This window comes from Diadema antillarum, unplaced genomic scaffold (assembly GCF_040938485.1).
Source record: "Diadema antillarum isolate AM-2024a unplaced genomic scaffold, OU_Dant_1.0 seq00000014_RagTag, whole genome shotgun sequence".
Lineage (NCBI taxonomy): Eukaryota > Metazoa > Echinodermata > Echinoidea > Diadematoida > Diadematidae > Diadema > Diadema antillarum.
In genome coordinates, this window is record NW_027271134.1 from 55,426 (window position 1) to 75,748 (window position 20,323).

Genomic DNA, 20,323 nt, shown 5'->3' on the forward strand with positions numbered 1-20,323 from the left:
AATGTATGCTCTCTTAAAGTATCATCCAACTAATGTCTCTTTCTCAGTTACATTCTCGCCAGTCATCCCTCCTCCTTACAGCTATCTGTTTTGCACGTGTGCCGACCTTAAGTAGAAGATTTTGCTTAAAGTTCATGTGTCCCTTTTGCAACCCTGAAAATTAGTTTCCATTCATAATTTGGTATATTGTACAGGTAGGTAATTCAAACATTTCTTCAGAATAATAAAACTGGAAACTTCTTTATGATGGAGGGGGGAAACAATACTAACATTTCTAGTGTTTTTTCGGACCCCCCCCCCCCTAAAAAAAAAAATTAACGTTATTCTCGCTACAAAAGGTGAGCGTCTTGTTGAGTGGCATGGGGCAAGAATATATATACATGAAGCCTTTGAGGTTTTTTTACGTTAAGATTTCATACACGATGTTTCGGAGACATAATTCTTCAACCATGCACAATTTCGTGACGTTTTGCAAAAGGGACATACGACCTAAAAGAATGGCAGTCTTCTTCATTCTTTTTCCGTACAAAGCAGGAGAAACGAGAATCGTGTACAATAGCATGGAAAGTGTCACAGACCTCTATTTGCCGTAAGGTATCCCATCATGCCACTCGACACATTCAATACATGAAAGGAGGAAGCGAGGGAAATCAGTGCATCGAATTCAAGCAGAATTTATATGTGATGTTTACTTGACCATTGTGTAATTACAGAGTCAATCATTCTTTAGCTATGGTACAGGCAAGTGAGTAACGTCTTTTGGTGATGTTCTGATGACTAACACGTCTAATGCAAAAAGTACTGAGAATCAAGAGAATGATGTACGATCAAACTATTGCAGTAAACTCAACATTAGATTTTGCCTATCAGTCTAAAACAAAGATGCAACACTGAAAGAATGATTGCGAATAAACTATGCACAAAGTGATTTTTTTCCCGATAAAACATTTACAGGTAACTTTTTTATCGTTAGAAAATGTACTGACAACTTTTTACCGTTGTATTGCAACATGAAAAGAACAGATATCTATATAGAGAAAATTACTTGTCATGGCATATGCTTATTGGTATATAATTTTTTTATATGTTTGTAATACTTTTATTGTACATAGATGTATCTTTTCTTATCGATAAACATATCAGATATAATTAATGTCAAGTTTGATATCAATTTATTAAAAAGATGTAATTTTCCTAGGAAAGCCAACTGAACAAGTTTTGTAGCACTACGCCTTTTTGAAATAAAGAAAGCTGCAGAAACTAATCATAGTCTTACGTGCATACTTACAAATTTGTTATAAATCCATATCATCCTTATGAGAGACTTTGTCCAAAAGGCAATGTTCAGCGAATGGAATATATACACGAGTCTTATAATAAAGAGCAACTTTTGTTTTGAGTTTTCTTTCACGAAGCCTTTGACAAAATCAAAACTATCCATCCATTGGGAAAAGGCACTGGTCCATCAGCTTACTGTTCATATCTGGGATGTCACACTGCTTTGTATACATGTAGGCCTAAAACTAATAACTGCATGCTGATATGTTCGTCCACATTACACTTGTAAGGCAGTTAGTATTATTCAGTCTAGGAAACTCACCAATACATGTATTGAGACTGCATTGTCGACATATTAACTTCTTGCCCATCGAGTCTTCATCATGCGTTTTAGTATCTTGATCCGCAAAATTCAATATTTTGGCACATATCAAATATCTAATATTTTGTCCAACCACAATAAAGTGTAATGCCTTTCTAGGTTATTGCTAAAAATCACGTGCCTGCGCGATATAAATTCATGAGTAAATGAATCATTTTGATACTTTATATATTAATGAATACGTTCATTTTCCCTTTTCCGAAGATACCTGTAAGCTGCTAATTAGTTCTTATATCTTCCAGTAAGCGTCTTTTCTATGAATGAATGAGATGAAAGTGAGCTCTGCGGGCTGACTGAATTTCTGATGCTGATAGTTTGAACATGATTAGCCAATTCACTACCAAACCTCAATACTGTTACATGCATATTAGTAATACGTTGAAGTGGCGTCAGGCAAATGTACAAAAATATCACATTAAGGCATGTTCAGAGTGTATGTCAGTTTCATTCAATTCATCACACCTCAACGAAATCGAGCAAACTTATATATTACGTAACACTTTTCTTATCGATTAGTACAGTATCAGAAAGAATATAGGATGAGGTACTTTATCTGCTATCAGCACACTGTTGAAAAACTTTGCTTTGAGGATTTTATGCTAATAGAGAACCGGAAAAATTAGTGAAATAGCTTTGCCTACAATAACACGTAAAGACACTGCAGCCTATTCACTGCTATAACACGTAGCAATCTGTAATCGTATGTCCATCGTTTATTTTTACTCGTATTGAATAGCTGATATTCTATGGCCTATTATTATGCGAACTTGAGAATTCTTTGGGGTTTTCTGAGTATTCCCCCGAGAATTCAGTATCTGTAATATCTTTGATTTTAAGACCAACCTGTACAGAAGCTCTTGTTTTATTGGACTGACTGCTCTGACATCCCTACGAGTTGAGGTGCACTCTATGCACAAGCTTTATAATTGTAATGCTCTGTTTGACCTAATCATTTATCACTGTTGTTTGTTAAAATTGACTTGAAGTCAATTAGAATTCAATATGCCATACACACGTTTCCTCTTTACAATAACTTTAGACTGAAGATTATGGAAATAATTATGAATATGAAATCACGCAATTACGGAATCTTGTGAAAAATCGACGTTAGCTTTAAGTGCTCGCCCATTGCTACTCCACTGAGTTAACTTGGCCTAAAACTCGCCATTTTGATTATCCCACCCTCTCTGGCGCTCAGTGTATAGTGATATACCTCCATTCCACCTGTACGCACCGTACACGTTCCACGCAGTATACACCAAGGCATTACTATATTGTGCAGTCAATCGGTCCACGGTAGGAAAGTGATGCAAGGAGAGTCAGTGTCTAGCGACAGATTCGGTTGCTATGCCAACGTGGCTAGCCGATTCTCGCCTTCATTTGATAGCGCATGTAATAAATAATGGAGGTCGAGCGAGAGGGTAAGGATGGCTGGTCGAACACGGCCACTGACGGTTGAATATATTGTGGCTATACGTACGACAGCAATGCGTTGTAGTGTGCATGCTGGGGCGTGAGACTGAGTTACATACAAGCATTAATGACCGACTATCCGGCGATAGTATTTGATGCCTCCCTCAGGAAATGGCTTGCGGATTATTCCTGGGTCCCCCATCAGACGTGATCTGGCTCCTCTTGGCTCTCTCTGCGTCCCCTTGACACTGGGAAACTTGGGAGCTTGATCAGCAAGATGTGAAGTGAGCTGTAATGAATAACACACAAAAATTACAATAAAAACAAACGTAGGCCCTGGATGGATTCACAACTGCAATCATGTCTCACGTGTCAATCAGATTATTTTACCCGTGGTATTTCATAATATAAAAGTAAAATTATATAGCAAAAGAATTTCGAAAGTGTGGAGCACATTCCCCAAATCAGATGATGCGACATTTTACAAAACAAATCAAATTCAAAAGGCCAGTTATTTTGGGGAGCCACATTTTGTAATGACCTCTTTTAATACGAAATATAACTCCAACTGGACACAAGCCGTAAATACCTTTATTACCTTGGAACAGGAGATACTATAGTAACTTGCATGCTTGAAGGGACATACAGTGTATTCACATGACCAGCATTTTCCCTCAACATTGGTACAGTAATATCAGACGTGATAAGAGAGGAAATATGCATACACACAGCCGATATCATGGAGAAGGTTTGTCGGTGTACTCTCTTTATCAAACCATGGTTGTTTACACAACTTAAACATGATCATGGTTTTTGTTTATTTTGTTTGTTTTTAGTGATGGTTTGTAGAGTTGCTAAATTATCTGCGAGAAAATACGATTAAAGGTGATATTTTACGGGAAAAATTAATGACATGTGAACATTATCTGGCGTCTACTTTTCGTAGTGGTTGTGCCCACATGTTGTGAAAATATGTGTGATTATTTTCTTTACGTCACACTCATGCATTCTAAGTTCGATTTTTATACAATTACATTTATATACTACTTTTGTGGTTGATTGATTTCATTCAAGTCCCTACAATATTTAAGTCAATCTGAGAAACGTATTAACAGCGCACAGACCGGGGCTTGAAGTGATATGATGTGAGGTATGTAAGTGTATGGTTGACTGGTGATAACATAACATTTATTTTGTAGATACGGTTACTTTTTGGTACATAAGACCAATACACATGGTATACTACGTAGAACCGTAAGCATAACTCATATAGCAATTCACCGACGTTTGAAACCGCGTGAATCACGTAACAAGGAAAGATGATCCATCAATTGCCAATTCACACCTATACACACACACAAACACACACACACACACACACACACACACACACACACACACACACATACACACACCCTCACACAAACACACACACACACACACCCTCTCCTATAGTGTCTCTCTTTCCTCTTTTTTTTCCTCTTTCTATATCCTTCTAATTTTCTCTTTTTCTATGTTTCAAGCCACCCCCTCCTGTCAAAAACAGTCGACCCGATACCAATCCAGACTAATCGTTTGTGATAGCTCCTCGTATTAGGTCAGTGTGTTGACCTCTACATGTTTTCGAATCTCAACTTCCTTTATTTTCGCCTCGCCTGGAATGAAATGCCTCAAATTGTGACAGGCTGGCATTCTCCCAATAATACAACCTCACACCAGTCAGCACATTTCATCGTTGCCGTCAAAAATTCTCGAATCGGAGGAAAGAATCTCCTTTTCTACTATTTGAAGTATGATACATCCTCCCAATATCTGTGAAGTTTTAACCTTCGTACCTGTTAAAGGGATGGTATAGCTGTATAGTTTTGGTTGAGATAGGGTATTCAGGTTTTAATCTGTTGCGAGATAATTAGGAACCACTTATATGAAATATGCAAAAGCATACATTTCTCAGAGGAATCGAAAGTTTATTTTAAAAAAAAATCACTTTTGAAATGACTGAGATATCCAAAAACAAAGATGCCCAAATAAAAGGTGGTTGGGTCTCACCTTTTAATAGGACCACTTTGTTTTACTTTATTTTTTTTTTTGGATATCTCACCATTTCAAAACCGATTTTCATCAAATAAACTCTTAATTCCTCTTAGAATAATTCTAAATTGTATGCTTGTTAATATTTCATATAAATGGTCTTATGATTGTTTCTCAAAAAGTTTATATCTGAATGCTCATCTCAACCAAAACTATACCATCCCTTCAACCACAACCATCAATGGCACAATGCAAATCTCATGGCCACTGACAACATTACAGCACAGCGCAGATTCGCAAATCCACTGTTTGCCGTTTTACCTGAAGAGAACTTAGTACACACGGGATAATAATATTATCGACTCCATTCCCCTCCTATAAATGGGCCACTCCAGATCTACATTAGTTCGACATGAGAGATGACAATTTCTTATATCTCTTGTGAATGTAACATATTGACTTGCCATATAGAGTAGTGTATTCAGTATTAACAGAGAGGTGTCTGACTACCCTGGTGATGAAATGGCTTGCCTCAAGGCATTCAGTGATGAGAGTCAAACAAGATTGTGTGGAAAGGATGATAATATGGCGGACAATAGATATGGGTGCAGCCATTAGACAGAGAATTTCAGTGCGTATAATTGACTTGAAAATTGACTCAAGTATACCAGCTAATGACTTGGGAACGTGGTATCATAGAGACGCACATTTTACTGAAAACGTGAAAAAATGGATTTTTAATATTCGTTTTTGATAATGTCTCCAGCCCCCTTCAGGGTGGAGGCATACAAATCAACACAACGAAGCCGTCAATGTTCTCTTTTATAAGGCTGCATCATTTGTGTAAGTTCGAGGGAGTGTGTGCGTGTGGCGGAATCTAATATACTCTGCGGTGGAAATGACAAATTTAATTAAGGAAAAAAGACAGATAATAGAGAAACACAATGTATAGACATAACTAGACTGGTATGGAAAGAGATATGTTATTCATAATGAGTGAATATGACAGCATCCAAGGGGCTTCGTGTCTTGCAATGGTATCAAACGGTGTGCCTGGTTTGTCGTTCGATCGATCACTAGTGAGGTATCGCTGATCGATCGAACGAATTCGTTAACAAGACCAACAGAATGATTTACGCCACGGGAATAAGGAAGGGCTTGATCAGAACATTCATGGACCGTTTCGTTGCGAAATGTTGGTTTTCGGTATACCAGTACCCTGAGCTCAATCATAAGCGAGCCGAAAGTGTATATAAACCTGTTGCCCGGTTTGGTGGGCAATGTTCACAAACATTATTGTACTCACTGAATTGTGATACACATTGCAAACCCTGGGACAAAAGCTTGCCACACACGCCAAATGACTATTGAATCAAAGTATGGAGTAGAAGAAAAACCAGGTTGATGACGAAATTACCAAGCCATCCGTGATGCTTTAACCATAAATCTATAAGACAGACTGTTTTGTCGTACGTAGTATCACAGCGTCATTCTTAGTAAGACAACAACAACGAGTTATCTCATGAGGCACATCAATTTTTTTTTTCTGTTTGACGTAACGCGATAAATGCCTCCACAGGTATAAATGCATCTTACAGATGGGTGGGTACCTTTAAGACTGTGTGTTTCGCTGGGATGTGAATGTGGATAAAGCTGTCATTTTGTCATCTCATACTAACTTTCGATCGAATGATGTGATCAGTAATCAATCAATGTAACGTGCTCAATTTTCTTCCATGTCGTTTATACTGCTAACACTACAAATACCACCGATGAAGTAAATGTATTATAGTGCCACGCCAGTGGGATGAATTAAGTCAAGGAATGCGGAAGGACAATGGAAAAAGAGTAAAATAAGCTTGGAAGGTGATGAAAGAAATGGGGAAATACTAACTCTCCCAAGGACTGTATCATGGTTTGGTGAATACCGACATAACTCGCACAGAAAACCCAGTCGCCAGTGTTTGGTTAAAGGTGTATGTCTGCTCTTTGTTCCTTTTTTCTATATAAATAGACACAGTTTATGTAACTTACTCTTCGTGTTGTTTGGTAAGAACAGCGTTTCATGATTTAGAGCATAGCACATGTAGGGGAGACTAAAAGGCATTTTATGCACTTAATGAGGAATGCTTCTGTGCAATGCCCCGAGAAAACAAGACGAATGTTTTGAAATGATTGAAGAGTACAAAGACTTAGTGTCAGCAGACGCCCTGACCTTACAAATGCATAAAGAAATGTCATGTTGTCATACAAAGTCACATTTCTACTTATTTTGCTCATTAATTTATATTATTCAGGTGAGCCTATATATTTCCCAAAAGTCATTAAGCAAACAAAAACTAATACTGCGAATAAAAGTATCACACTCATATATAATATATAGCATTTTGCTTGACATCATGACGATATCATCTTCATCTTTCAGCACATAACTCAATCATTTAGTTTCAGAAAATCGAAATAAAACAAAACTGTGAACGAAGTACAGAGCATGAATTAAAAAAAACCTGTTGATTTCCTTCGTTATCTCTGGAGGTTTTTTTTTTTTCAAAAAGTGACGTCATTTACTTTAATAGTACAGGATGTGATCAAACAAGCTGGTTTACCAGAGATGCGCATGGTAATGTAGATGTTTGTGAAACTTGAAACATCGCATCAAAGTTGCCTTTAACTATTTCACAATAGGACCCCGTAAGGGCAAGACAATTTAAGGTTTCGAAAACGACTAAGATTCGTAATTAAAACAAAATTTACTCTCAACCTTGTTTGCACAAAAGCCACACCTAATTTTCACGAAGTTTAACGTACGTATAAATTTGCTGTTTGTCGTTACATTCCACACCTGTAAATGCAATGACCTTATATCCCCCTAACATTTACCTGTGCCAATACTACCAAGATCGACAAGGAATGCCAAGGTGAAATACGGCGAAGTTCTGGTTGATTTGGTAAATTCCTCCAATAATCTTTCCTATACCTTACGACTGGACACCGTCATCTGTCTGCCTATAGAATATCCATAAAACACGAGCAAAGATTGAAGCAAGGTGTTTGCATAGAGACCACAAATAAAACACACTGAATAATTCGTGGAATTACGGAATTAGGCGCATTCCCGAAATCTTTGGTTGCGAGCTGTCAGAGTTGTGCGCATTTGTGGCTAACAACCAAGTGTGATGTTACACGGGGATCTAAGTTTACATATTAAATCTAAGTATGATCATAATACAGAAAAGGAAGACTTCACAATCGCGCGAATACAGAGAAGACCTATAAAAATACACGATCGCACACGACTGTGTCTAAATAGGCTATCACATTGTTTCATGCAAAGACCTAACTGACCTCTCCTAACAAAACACAAATAATCCGCACTTGATCTTCGTGGCTGGAAATCAATAAAAACTTTTGACTTTTCACCGATATGGGATGAATCATACTCTTTTGACAAACCGAATGAGCAATGCAAAGTGACTAAAAAACATTGAAAGAATGCAACATAAAGATGTCACAGCGATAAAAGGAAGTTGTATATAATGGTTGATGATATACGAAAGGAGCACATACACACACCAGTAAATATACACCCATCACCACTGTGCTCTACCACTGATTTGACTCACGCCCTGTCCATTAATTAGATTAATATGCCTTGAACCTGATGGCGCCAAGAGCATTCTCTTCTGGATATTCTTGGCATTGGTTCAGATAAATGCAACTGTAACATTTGCTTAGGACATTTGTTTACTTACAAGAGAGGTTTGATATTTCATAAGCATTTCTTTTTCCCTTTTATGTACATACGGTCTTCTTTGCCCTTTACTTTAATACTTAGATGTGTATCTTCTCATGATGATAAAACGTAGTCTTTCAAAGAGAACATGATACTCACGTGCCTTCAGCAAACATATCATGCGGTTATTTCTCTGCGATACCTGACATATGTTTGGTTTATCTGATCTTTTTTTGCACATTCGATCGATATTGCGGCATGTATTGAAAGTGTTCAGAGGCGTTGTAATTATACATAATTATCTCCAATATTGTTACATTTTTGATCAGTCATTACATATAAATTTGTGGGGGGGGGGGTTTTAATCAAATTATTCCAACATACTTTGAAAACATCTATTTGAGAAAGACTACTGTAACCACTTTGCAGCCCAACATTCCAGTCTTCTTGAGAGAGAGTTAATCATTAACTATCGAAGGCAAACAGTATGGTGGTTCTATCCTTCGCAGCACAGGTTATCTACACATTCCATACAGCACTGATCATGGGTTGTGCTGACTACGCTCAGTGTCACGTATACGGAGGTATACATCGCTGAGTCATTACCTAGCAATGCAGAAGAACAGATCTAGTAACATGGCGTAAAACTGCCGCAATAATGTTATCGTGACTACGCCATATAAGTAGTACTTTATACACTCATGTTAAACATACTGTACCTCGTTTATTAACCAGGGAGATCGAAGAAAGATCTCTTTTCCTACACACTTGATTCAATCACGGGGTATATACGTGGTATATGATTACTCAATTCGGTTAATGGAAAACGGTGGTACACTATACCTACCGCAAAGATAATACCTCTTTCAATAGTTACCCCCCCCCAAAAAAAAAAAAATAAATAAATAAATAAATAAATAAATAAAAAAATTATCAGTCTGATCTCATGAATTCGCCTGGAAACTGTTGTGATGCTTTAGTTCATAGAACATGCCTGTGTATACATATAAAATCATACAAGCTGAAGCTTTAATTCTTAATTGTAGAGAAACGTTGATATCATCAATAGGCCTATACTCTCTACCAGATATACAGATTTAGGCCCTACTTTTTCTCATACCCGAAGGTATTCGAAAGCAGAAACATCGTACACTGTAGACTTTCAATACAAAGTAAACACGAACCCTGAGACATTATTAAGTAATTACTTAAATATTCAAAGAATAAATATCTAGATAAACGTTCAAAATAAAATCATACAATTTGATTTCAACAGGTTATTCACGCCATTAGATTAAAAAAAATGAACAAAGCATTTCCCCCTATAACCACAAAAGTAGAGGCTTGCTAGAATTCTGTTGTCCATACATTATTGCACGCGACAGTGCATCTTTGATTCAGTTCGTTTGTGATGCAATAATATAATGAATACACTGTACAGTGTATTTCATCCTTGTGTGACTCACCACGTATAGACGCAGTGGGCGAAGACATCTCCACCCACACACACTACTCTCGCACACACGGCAGTCAACAAACATCTACACAGATCGAACATACGACCAAAAAGTCCATATAGCAGAGCTCTGGTGGCATACGGCAGCCCTCTCAACCTTTGACTTGCTATAAAGCGTAATGCAGTCCGACACCAGAAAGATTATTCGACAGATGTGAATATTAATGTGCACCTGTCAAGTTACGCCTAATACATGTATTAAAGCGACACAATACGGAGTTCACTGCGCTGTGCAGCAGTATTACAAACATTAGAATGAAATGCGCTGTGCGCGCCAGCTAGGACACCAGGCGAATCATATGCATTTAGCATTATCATCTCTTTTATACTTAAAATGTTATCCTTCATTGTAATTCGCAAAGGGTAAGAGTCTAGCACATTGACTTAATACAATTTTTCAAGTATGAGATATGGGCTTCTACAAGTGCAAAAGGTAGTAGGAACAATAGATTTGATACCCGAAGTAGGCCCATATCACAGACACTCACGATTTATGAAATACCAATTCGTGAAATGATACGCCTGGCAGTTATAATTTCATCGAAGTAAAATGACCAAACCCATACGAACTTAGGTGTTTTGACGCTGCCAGATGGCAGTATATCACTAAATCTTGTCGAAATATTTAATGTGTATGGAACTTATCTAACCCCTTGCTGGCCAGAAAACTAATATACAGCGTTCAAGTGTCAGCGCAATAATTTAACTAATGATTTGAGATGTTCTCTTAAATGTGAAGAATAATATGTTCAACGTTAGCACTACTTCTTCGGCTGTATTTAACAATGCTTTTAAAATCATACTGACCAATGGTTGCGAATTTCGTTTGCCAAAGTAAAAAGCGTCCTTCGTAGAATTCAGATAAAACATTCTCAACACCTTCTCCTTGAAGCATACCTCCTTGAATTCAGAGATATTTTCGACACGTTTTTTTTTTTTAGCATACTTTCTAGATTTCAGAGACATTCTCTCTACATTCTCTATAAAGCACAGTGTAGATTCAGAGATATCATCGACGTAGATGGTGGAATACTTGTATGATTGAGTTAAGAGATAATTATGTTTGATACAGGCCTCTTATGGCTAATCTGCTGTCGTGACAGTAGCATATAAGAGTGAGCTTTATTTTTCGAAGAAAAAAAAGAAGAAGTAGAAACGCAGAAAGAATATCGGAGACTTCGGCCCTAATGCTAAGGAGTCTCGGTGTGAAACAAACTCAGGACCAATGAAACCAGTTAGGATTTATAGCTGCAGTAGATTTAGAAGGATGTCAGCGTGTTGTCAGTGAGTTTGATGAATGTTGTCTGAATTACTGAGATAACACTTTTAGGCCTATGTGGCAAGGCCTGAGAGTTTAATTGATAACGTGATTTTGTAGTTTTGTAGTTGTTACTATATTTCTTGGATTTCATTATGTTGCTCAATGTTTTCAAATGGACATTTAAACGTCATAATTCTGAACAAGAGTTGCCACTAGAAATGGTTTTGAACATTAATACATTGTAGTTATAGAGTATGTGAAGCAGATAACTTAGTAGAGAAATCATTAACTACAAAACTCTGACTGCATGAATTGTGAATTTGATTGTGTGACCACTTAATAATATAAATTCAGTAGTAAAATCTGACTTACATTCAGTGGGCGTTGTCAGTATAGTCATGACGTCTTGGCGACTTCAGATACACAGGGAACAGACTGGGTACGGATTGGTGATGACGATGACCAGTCCATTGGTAGAAGTATGATGCTGGTTGCCATGGAAACACCTCTGAACACCTTACAGCCTTCATCCTGGAGGATTGAGCTCACAGCAGACACTCCTCTATAAAACGCGGCAACGGCTAGTTTGTTTCCGCGTATCAAGTAAAATCATTCACCAACCCCAGCAGGCTATTTTCTCGAATATTACAGGTTAGGTTATAGTTTTTTTGTTTTTTTTTCGCAGACGTGTTGATTCAAGATAGTCAATATCAGTCCGTCAGAGAACCACGAAACAAATAACACTTCCCTGTAGCTCATCAATGTGCGATCACATGTATCAACTCGCGTGCTCCTACGAACCAAGTTCTTTATCTTCGAATATCGATGCTATGCGATCCACTCAGTCTGGTGACGCTTCACATTAGCACATCCCCGTGTGTTATACCCTATGCTCAAACTTTTTCTAGTAACGCTTTAGATCGTCCTCATCTCGGCATTTTTCCAGTTCACAGTTCTCCAAATCACGGCGGATCACAAAATTGTATAGTCTACGATGTGTTACAAAGAAGTACGCAATAAAAAGTCAAGTTGTCATGAATCCTGCAGGCAGTTACTTTAGTCGAATTCACGAGGTTTGTGAATGAGTGGGCCATAAAATGGTCGCCTGATGGACTTAGGCAGTCCTTGGACAAGACAGCGATGAGCATTTTTATGTTTTTATGGAGAAGAATGGTTATACAACTATCATAACAAACATTAATTGCACTATAAGCCACGTGATGGTCCTGAATTATCATTTGAATGAATGTCCAAATAGGGCTTCCTGAAAACATTCTGGTTTTATAAATTTCTACAAATTTGGCCATTAGTGCGAGACTTTGCACTTACGAGATATGAATAAATTTCATCTCATGATTTGCACATACGTACTACAGTTTCAAGCAGGGTGGCTTGCTACAGTCAATGTGATTACACGGAACCATTACAGACAGTGTAGATTAGTGATGAATAAGCGTGCCGACATGTTGCTATGCGTTGCCATGCGTTGCTAAGCGCTGTTAATGGTAATGATATTTTGGCTTGTCGTCGCCTGTTCGCTATATACTGAACAAGCAATTTTTGTTGGCCACTTTTTAATCAGACTTGTAGTTTTCTCTCATTTTGAATCTCAGGAGAGCGGCAAATATGATCTCCAAAAGCGCAAATATCCATTCAGACTGGAACCACACTGACATTCTTCTTGAAGTTTGTTACAGCGTATGGTTAACGTAGGATGAATATTTTTCCCCCTGTGAAAAGGATATCACAGTTAATATGAAGAATTGAACGCGTCCTTTGAGTGTCGTGCTGCGTGTAGCAAGGCAATTCTCTCCTACGCAGAATATGCAACCGTCTCACTCGTCTATCGCACGTACTCATAGTTCAAGCTCAGTGCCGATGAATTTTCAAAGCTGAAGCAAATCAACAGTTTTCAGTTGATGCAAAGAACAAACACGACTAACCTATATAAACTTCTAGTAGTGTGAAAGACGCATAGTCCGAATACATCACAATATTTCTCACAGTTGTCTCCAACAAATTTTTGCAAATATATACAATCAAAGTTCTTGTTGGATAAAGAAAAGGGTCCTTCAATAAGGAGATAAAAAATGAACAAAAAAAAAAAACAGTTCCACGGTCACAACACATTCACCGTAGTATAAAAAACCTATTTCTCCTGTCATGTCCGAATATGGAGTAGACTATAAAACACTGGCACCATGTTGGATCGCCCATCCTGCTATAAACGCTGCTGTCGATTTTTAATCCCACTCGTGACTTTAAACGGTCATTTCAAGCAGGGTAACACTGTCGACTGCTCTCTCTAACTTCTCCATCTCGGCATCGAGATCGACAGCCGAGTCGATAGTTTCAAGGATCTCGGGGTTCTCTGCCCACTCAATTGTGTCCTGGTCTGTGTCTGGTATGATGAGGCACATGAAAGTCTTTCCCGTATTGCCGTCACGTGGATAGATGGTAACTGGAGAGATGTGTTGATGTTCATCCACCCATCGACAGAGTTTGTCATAAACGACTGGAAATTGGTGCCTGAGACTAACTCCGCGATGGCGCAGCTCACGCTGAATGTGCACGAAACACACCTGCCTTGCCTTTTTATCCAGACCACCCTCTGACGGAATTCCAGGCGGTGCTGTCAGAATGAGGGTTTCGCGGTCGCTAGGGGTATTGACCTCGCTCCCGGGGCCATGTAGGTCGAAGAGCCGAACTTTGGCACACTTTCGAAGCACGATGCCAGGTTTCCGCGGCAACGGTCGAGTGGGCGTGTCCTGGCAGGCTACAATTGACACGTTGAGGACAAACTTGACCTCCGGGTCGTAGTTCAAGCAAGTCTGTTGTAGAGAGTTGTAGCGGCCTTCTCCCGATTCATCCAGGTCTTGGACTGACAGAAAATCAGGCCACGAGCTCAGCTGGTCTAAACCTTTGGTGATGTACCTGAACAGAGGAAGAAAGTTAATGTGCGGAGGTATATTGAGTACATTTTGTACATAATACATAGAAAACTAGAGAATCGTATCTGATTTATTACTCTCTGTGGTTAATGCCATTAATGGGTGACCATTACCTGCGAGGATTTTTCTAATCTCCTCTTGGCAGCTAAATACGTGTATGTGTTCATGAAAGATAACGCCTACAATACATTCCAATACAGTACATGATTATGTTTATGTATTATGACAAATGCTTTCTTCCCTCACCTGTAAGCCTCCTCGACATTGGAGAAGCTGAGCATCACTGATCCCCGTCCCCTTCTGGCGAAACCCTGGCGGGCGATCCTCGACAAACCCTCCTGGAGAACCTCGTTGTAACGGCTATGGTAGATAACATGCTTGCACAAGCTGTTCACTCGTCCATACAGACATTTTTTCTTGTGGCGATTCCAGTGAGACTTGCGACAGTCACGTGAGCAGTAGTAGGTGTAACAATTATGACAGGTCTTGTAGGATTTGCGCGCCTCGTGCAGACTTCTTACTTTGCTGCACCGTTTGTAGCTACACTTTACCATGATGACCTGAAAATTAAATGAAAATGATTCAATAAGTGTGAGTAGAATATTATACACCTGAAATAATCGATGAGACTATGGACAGCTTATTGGTAGCACTTTTGTCTTTGTTCCGTCACGGAATATTCTACGAAGTTATAGACTTGCTTTGATATAGGACCTACTCTGTCTGAGCATGCAGTGCAAGTTTGACGTTCAGTTTTGTTGTTTTGTGTTTTTATGACTTCTTGTCATTATCGGTAAGAAGTTTGCTGAATATGATTGATTACGGAAAGGTGACAACTCAATTGAGGAAAATCCTTATGGAATCAATATGTAAACTATGCATTCCAAATATTCAAGCATGCAAAATGTTCTGTCTTTCAACTATGAAGAATCTGAATCTTCTTTGGGAATATAAAAATATATGTAAAATAAATCAACGAATAGACCAAGATCCTTTTGGACAATTCATCTAAGATAATGTGAGTGCAAATAAATATCCTTGATAGTGAAAAGCAGCGTCAAGAACAAAATAGAAATTAGTCATGTAAAAAAAGGAGTGACGACACATTAATATGAAAAAAGGTCTTTGGAAATACCAAACTTGGTGAATTTGAAATATTTTGTCAATAATATTGAATCTTTGATAAATGTCGTATTATTCATCTAATTTCGCATAATGTCAGTCAATGTATGTGATTGTTAACTCTGTAAACCACTTGTTGTTGTGGTCAACTTTCCATTGCAGCCCGCAGACGTATGACAACAATAAATAAACAGTGCAACGCTTGATTAAGATTGATCATAATGTGGAAACGTTCCTAATGAGCTATGCAACAGGTCATCGATTTAACTGTGATCAGGTTGTAACATATCTAATGACAAGAACAGAAAAATATTCCTATACATTAAATTTCCCATAAAGCAATAATCAAAACGTAAACAAACACCATTCTATCGCTAAGTGTAATTCTGTGTTCGTCATTTGCTCATTGATTACATGCGTGCGAAAGTTGTTCTCCGAAACCATAATGCAGTAGTATCGTTCCAAATATGCATTTCTGACAACTTTGGAAAAGTTCGACGGCATTTTAAAAGAGCTAGTTCAAGATGAGTTACACACTCTTAAAACATCCGAGTCAGAACTGACCCGGAACTGGGTCCGTTGGGGTCATACACCGTTCCGGGTCAAAAATGACTTCGAATTTGGTCATGAAGACCCCGAATGGGGTCACCCTGACCCAATTCATGACTCTGAATGGGTCATATCTGACCCCATTCCTTGTCATTTCTGACCCGGAACGGTGTATGACCCCAACGGACCCAGTTCCGGGTCAGTTCTGACTCAGATGTTTTAAGAGTGCACAACCGAAAGATTACGTGACATCCAATCAAAAACAGAACCTTGAAACCCATTTTTAAGGTCGGACAAAAGTAATAAATTTGAGTGAGAGAAATCTAGAAGCCGCTCTGGGATTGACAGTAACTCGGCCTCGCGTAAAAGCAAACAATGGGAATACCTCAAAGGATGCCAGTTACGTGTAATATTCCTCCTATTGAATGCGTCGCTATCAGTTTCCTTGACAAAAATATCATCTTGAGTTGTTTGAAAAATGCTTTTGGGATAGCGAAGTGGTCAATAATTGTATATCTTTTTAGTTGAAATCTTGACCGTTAGGAGAGAAAAAACAAAAACAAAAGGAAAACTAATCATCAGGAATGAAACATACATTCCTGAATATAATGATATATCGTCTATTATTTGAACAAGATTGAGAGTGAGATTGCATTATTTTTTTCAAACTGTGGATAACTTCAAGAAAAGACTTTTTAGACTCGTCTCACGCTATGGGCGAACAATAACTTTACATAGCCCTCGTTCATATACATTTTCTGTCTAACCATTTGAAAAAGGAAGTCGCGTGGAAATATCTTTGCGAGGCTGAGCGGGTGCTTATAACATTTGCATATTGTCTTGTTCGGTACAAAGCAGGAACCATCAATGTTGTTTTTTTAACGATTGAATGAAGGTCAAGAAATCAGGAAAAGATATGAATTTTATTGCGCTGGACAGCAGTCGGTGGGTCCCACTATGAGAGAGAAATGTTCATGTCTTTTCAACGAGCAACACCAATCAATGCCAATTGAGAATACCGACTAAGATAAAAATAAGCACATGATACAGAAAGTGCGTCTCTACATTCTAGAATTAAGCAAGTTTCATTGATAGTATACAGTTGTACATACAGGTACTTATTTCAAAGCATGCAAACTTACATTCTTGAAGAGACGGGGTAAATTATGGGAAAACTGACGAGTTTCAGAGCGTAAACAGCAGAAATATCTAAATAGTTAAAATTGTGAGGGTATACTACGGTAATGTATCAGATGTTACATTGGTAAGAGGTAACAGCGAATTGATATTGAGAAAACAAATTGTTTCTAGATTTGTGACTGCTCCCATTGCAAAATAGATAAACTTTGTGTTTTTTGGGTACCGATTGACACAGAAAACCCCAAATAGCGTCGAGTGCACATAAAGTCCCTGGTAAAGAACGGGTTAAAAGTTGCTTCAATTTTGTCGTGATGACTGAAATGGATTCAGTGTCGGTAGTACGTGGTATGACAAACAGGCAAATTGATATGTTGGACACATTCACCTGTACACATTCAGTGTGACTACAAATTCAACAGAAACTAAATTAGTTATCAAGATATTAACATTCGGTTCACTGATTTATCTGTGTATCCAGGTACACTGAACAGGTCGGAGACAATCAATTTCATGTAAAAGCATCAGAATAGAGAGTTAGAACAAATGACAGTCATAAAAAAAAATACAGCGAAAGAGAGTGGGTGAGAGAGAAAAAAAATAACAATGAAATCCATCTGTTTGAAAACTATTTGAAAGAGACATTTAACATGTACATCCATAAAGGAGAAGCTAGATGAAACTCACAGGTATGAGCATCGATATGACCAGTGTCATCAGATGTCAATAATGATGAAAATGAGGGAAAGGCAAAACAGAGTCGCAGGAGTGTGTACAATTTGTCATTTCATGCACAATATATAGACAAAACCCTGTACAGATTTCGTAAGATTTCAGCGACACTTTGACAAAGGACACAGCTACTGGTTGATGTACACATTTTGTTTTGTCGAGGAAGAAAGAATGGAAAAGAAACACTTTTATGATCACAAAACAAGTACTTTGATTGAAATAGCGACGGTCACAGAATTACATTTTTACTATCAAAACTTACTCGATCTTGGCAGAATAAACACTTAATGTCTCCTATGGAAAGGGAGAAATTGCCGAGGAAGACAAGGGACGATTAAATGATGTTAAAAAAAAAGATGTTGTGTGAACTCATAGTCGCAACGAAATGAGTATGGCCACAGTAATCAAACTTGCCTGACTATAAGGAAAAGGTTTACCATCGCTTGTTCTAAAGTTTTTAAGGAATCAGGATAGCAACCACCAATAGTAATATTGTCGCCTATAATGCGTAGACTACTATGATACACGAGAATTTGAATGACCTCAACTGCATTACTCCTGTACACTGTATGATATAAAAATCCTCATTCAATGTGCAAGGAAAATCATTTAGGAGATAACATGTTACATTTCATGGCGAGTGTTTAATGCGGTCTAAACTGTCTATCTTTTCAAGATAAAGATAAGAAGATAACATAAACGAGATTGATGTCTTACAGCTGAAATAGTTCAAACTATATGGTGCAGTCAAATGACTATACTCTCCACTGTCTATACTATTAAAATGAATTTGTTTCTCGAGACATACATTCATCTGTACCCTGGCATCTCTACCTTTTACCTCACCAAAAATGTCATAAAAGCTCTGAGAAGACAACTTGTGTGAGACACTGGGCTCTCTCTCTCTCTCTTATTCAAATGTAGTAAAATAGTAAAGAAAAAATACATACATACATACATACTTGTATATTATATCATACTATATTATGTATATTATATCAGTAATCACGATCAGTCAAGTCGACAAAATATAGCGTGTGGTTTCCGATGGGTTGTCTGAATATACGATAGACCATTATTCAAATTTTAGATAACTGTTGACTTCCAAATTTCTAAGCAGTGGCCTAAGCAAGTCCCCTGAGGTTCATATCTAATGTTTTGCTGCATTTTTGGAGGTCTGTAAAAGGTATCCCCTACCTTTAAATCATACTATAACCAGGGAGGTTTCCTCTCACCTCCCTGCTATAACCCTTTCCCCTCAGCTTAACAAGGAAAGGTAGATGTTGATCTATACAGACCGTGGTCCTTTGAATGACCAACAAACACTTCCCACGACCTCAATGCATGGACAGTACAAAGAAGTAATCGTATTTGCAAGTAGCCGCCCTGAAAACGACTGAGAACGATTGTTTGTACCGGCTGGAATTTGAGACTTGTTTTTTCTCTTCTTTTTTGTCATTGTGTATCTCTGCGTAAATAGGTATAGATGCCTACTATAGTTCCTACCGTGGGTAAAACACACCGATAAGGCTGCGTTCACATAGAAGTATACTATTCGGGTATTCGGGCTCGTTTTTCGAGGGCACGCGAATAGCTTGAATCGAACGATAGGATTTCCTCACACCGGTTCACATAGGAGGGCACTATTCGAAAGTACCGAACACCTGCGAAAAGTATAGCAAAGTGGGAATCGAGCTTGTTCGATTTTCTTGCAGCGTATACCGTCCCTCGTTTATGAAATTATGACAATTTTGGTCTGGATTTGCCCGTTATCAAAAATAAGCATGTAGACTGCCATTCTGATGCAGTTTAGAAATTGTTAATAAGATTTGCTGCGATGTAGGAGGAAGAAATCCTCACTACATGGGATGGTGAGTTGACGGTGCGGGTGATGGTGTATTCGGTGCTCGAATAGCGAATACCGAATAGCGAATAGCGAATACCGAATACCGAATACTTCTATGTGAACGCAGCCTAAAGGTAGCCTGAGCAGCGGAATAGCGGAAGAACGCTATAGGGGGCTTTGATATCACGTGGGTCTCGAGTAATGGCACCAGGTACGCGCTGATACTGAAAGCGCTGTGGGAAATGCAATATAGTGAGCTTCATTTCTACACTCGGAGCATTTTCCCGTCAGTTTGGATTTGTTTTCTTGTCTGAATTATAGCGAACTACAGTTTTAACAATCATATAATAAATGAAGTCAACTATCTACTTG

The 20,323-nt window shown here is 38.2% G+C and overlaps 1 protein-coding gene across 1 annotated transcript in view; it reads right to left on the reverse strand.

The window, feature by feature from the left end:
• Positions 1–1,125: 1,125 nt before the first annotated feature.
• Positions 1,126–20,323, reverse strand: part of LOC139725064 (uncharacterized) — a 30,207-nt gene continuing 11,009 nt past the window's right edge. Inside the window, exons 2-4 of the mRNA XM_071636153.1 lie at positions 14,812–15,125; positions 11,987–14,548; positions 1,126–3,362 (exon numbers count right to left, since the gene is read on the reverse strand). Of these exons, the coding sequence (XP_071492254.1) occupies positions 13,876–14,548; positions 14,812–15,125 (987 nt within the window). The 3' untranslated portion in view covers positions 1,126–3,362; positions 11,987–13,875. The remainder of the gene's footprint in view (positions 3,363–11,986; positions 14,549–14,811; positions 15,126–20,323) is intronic.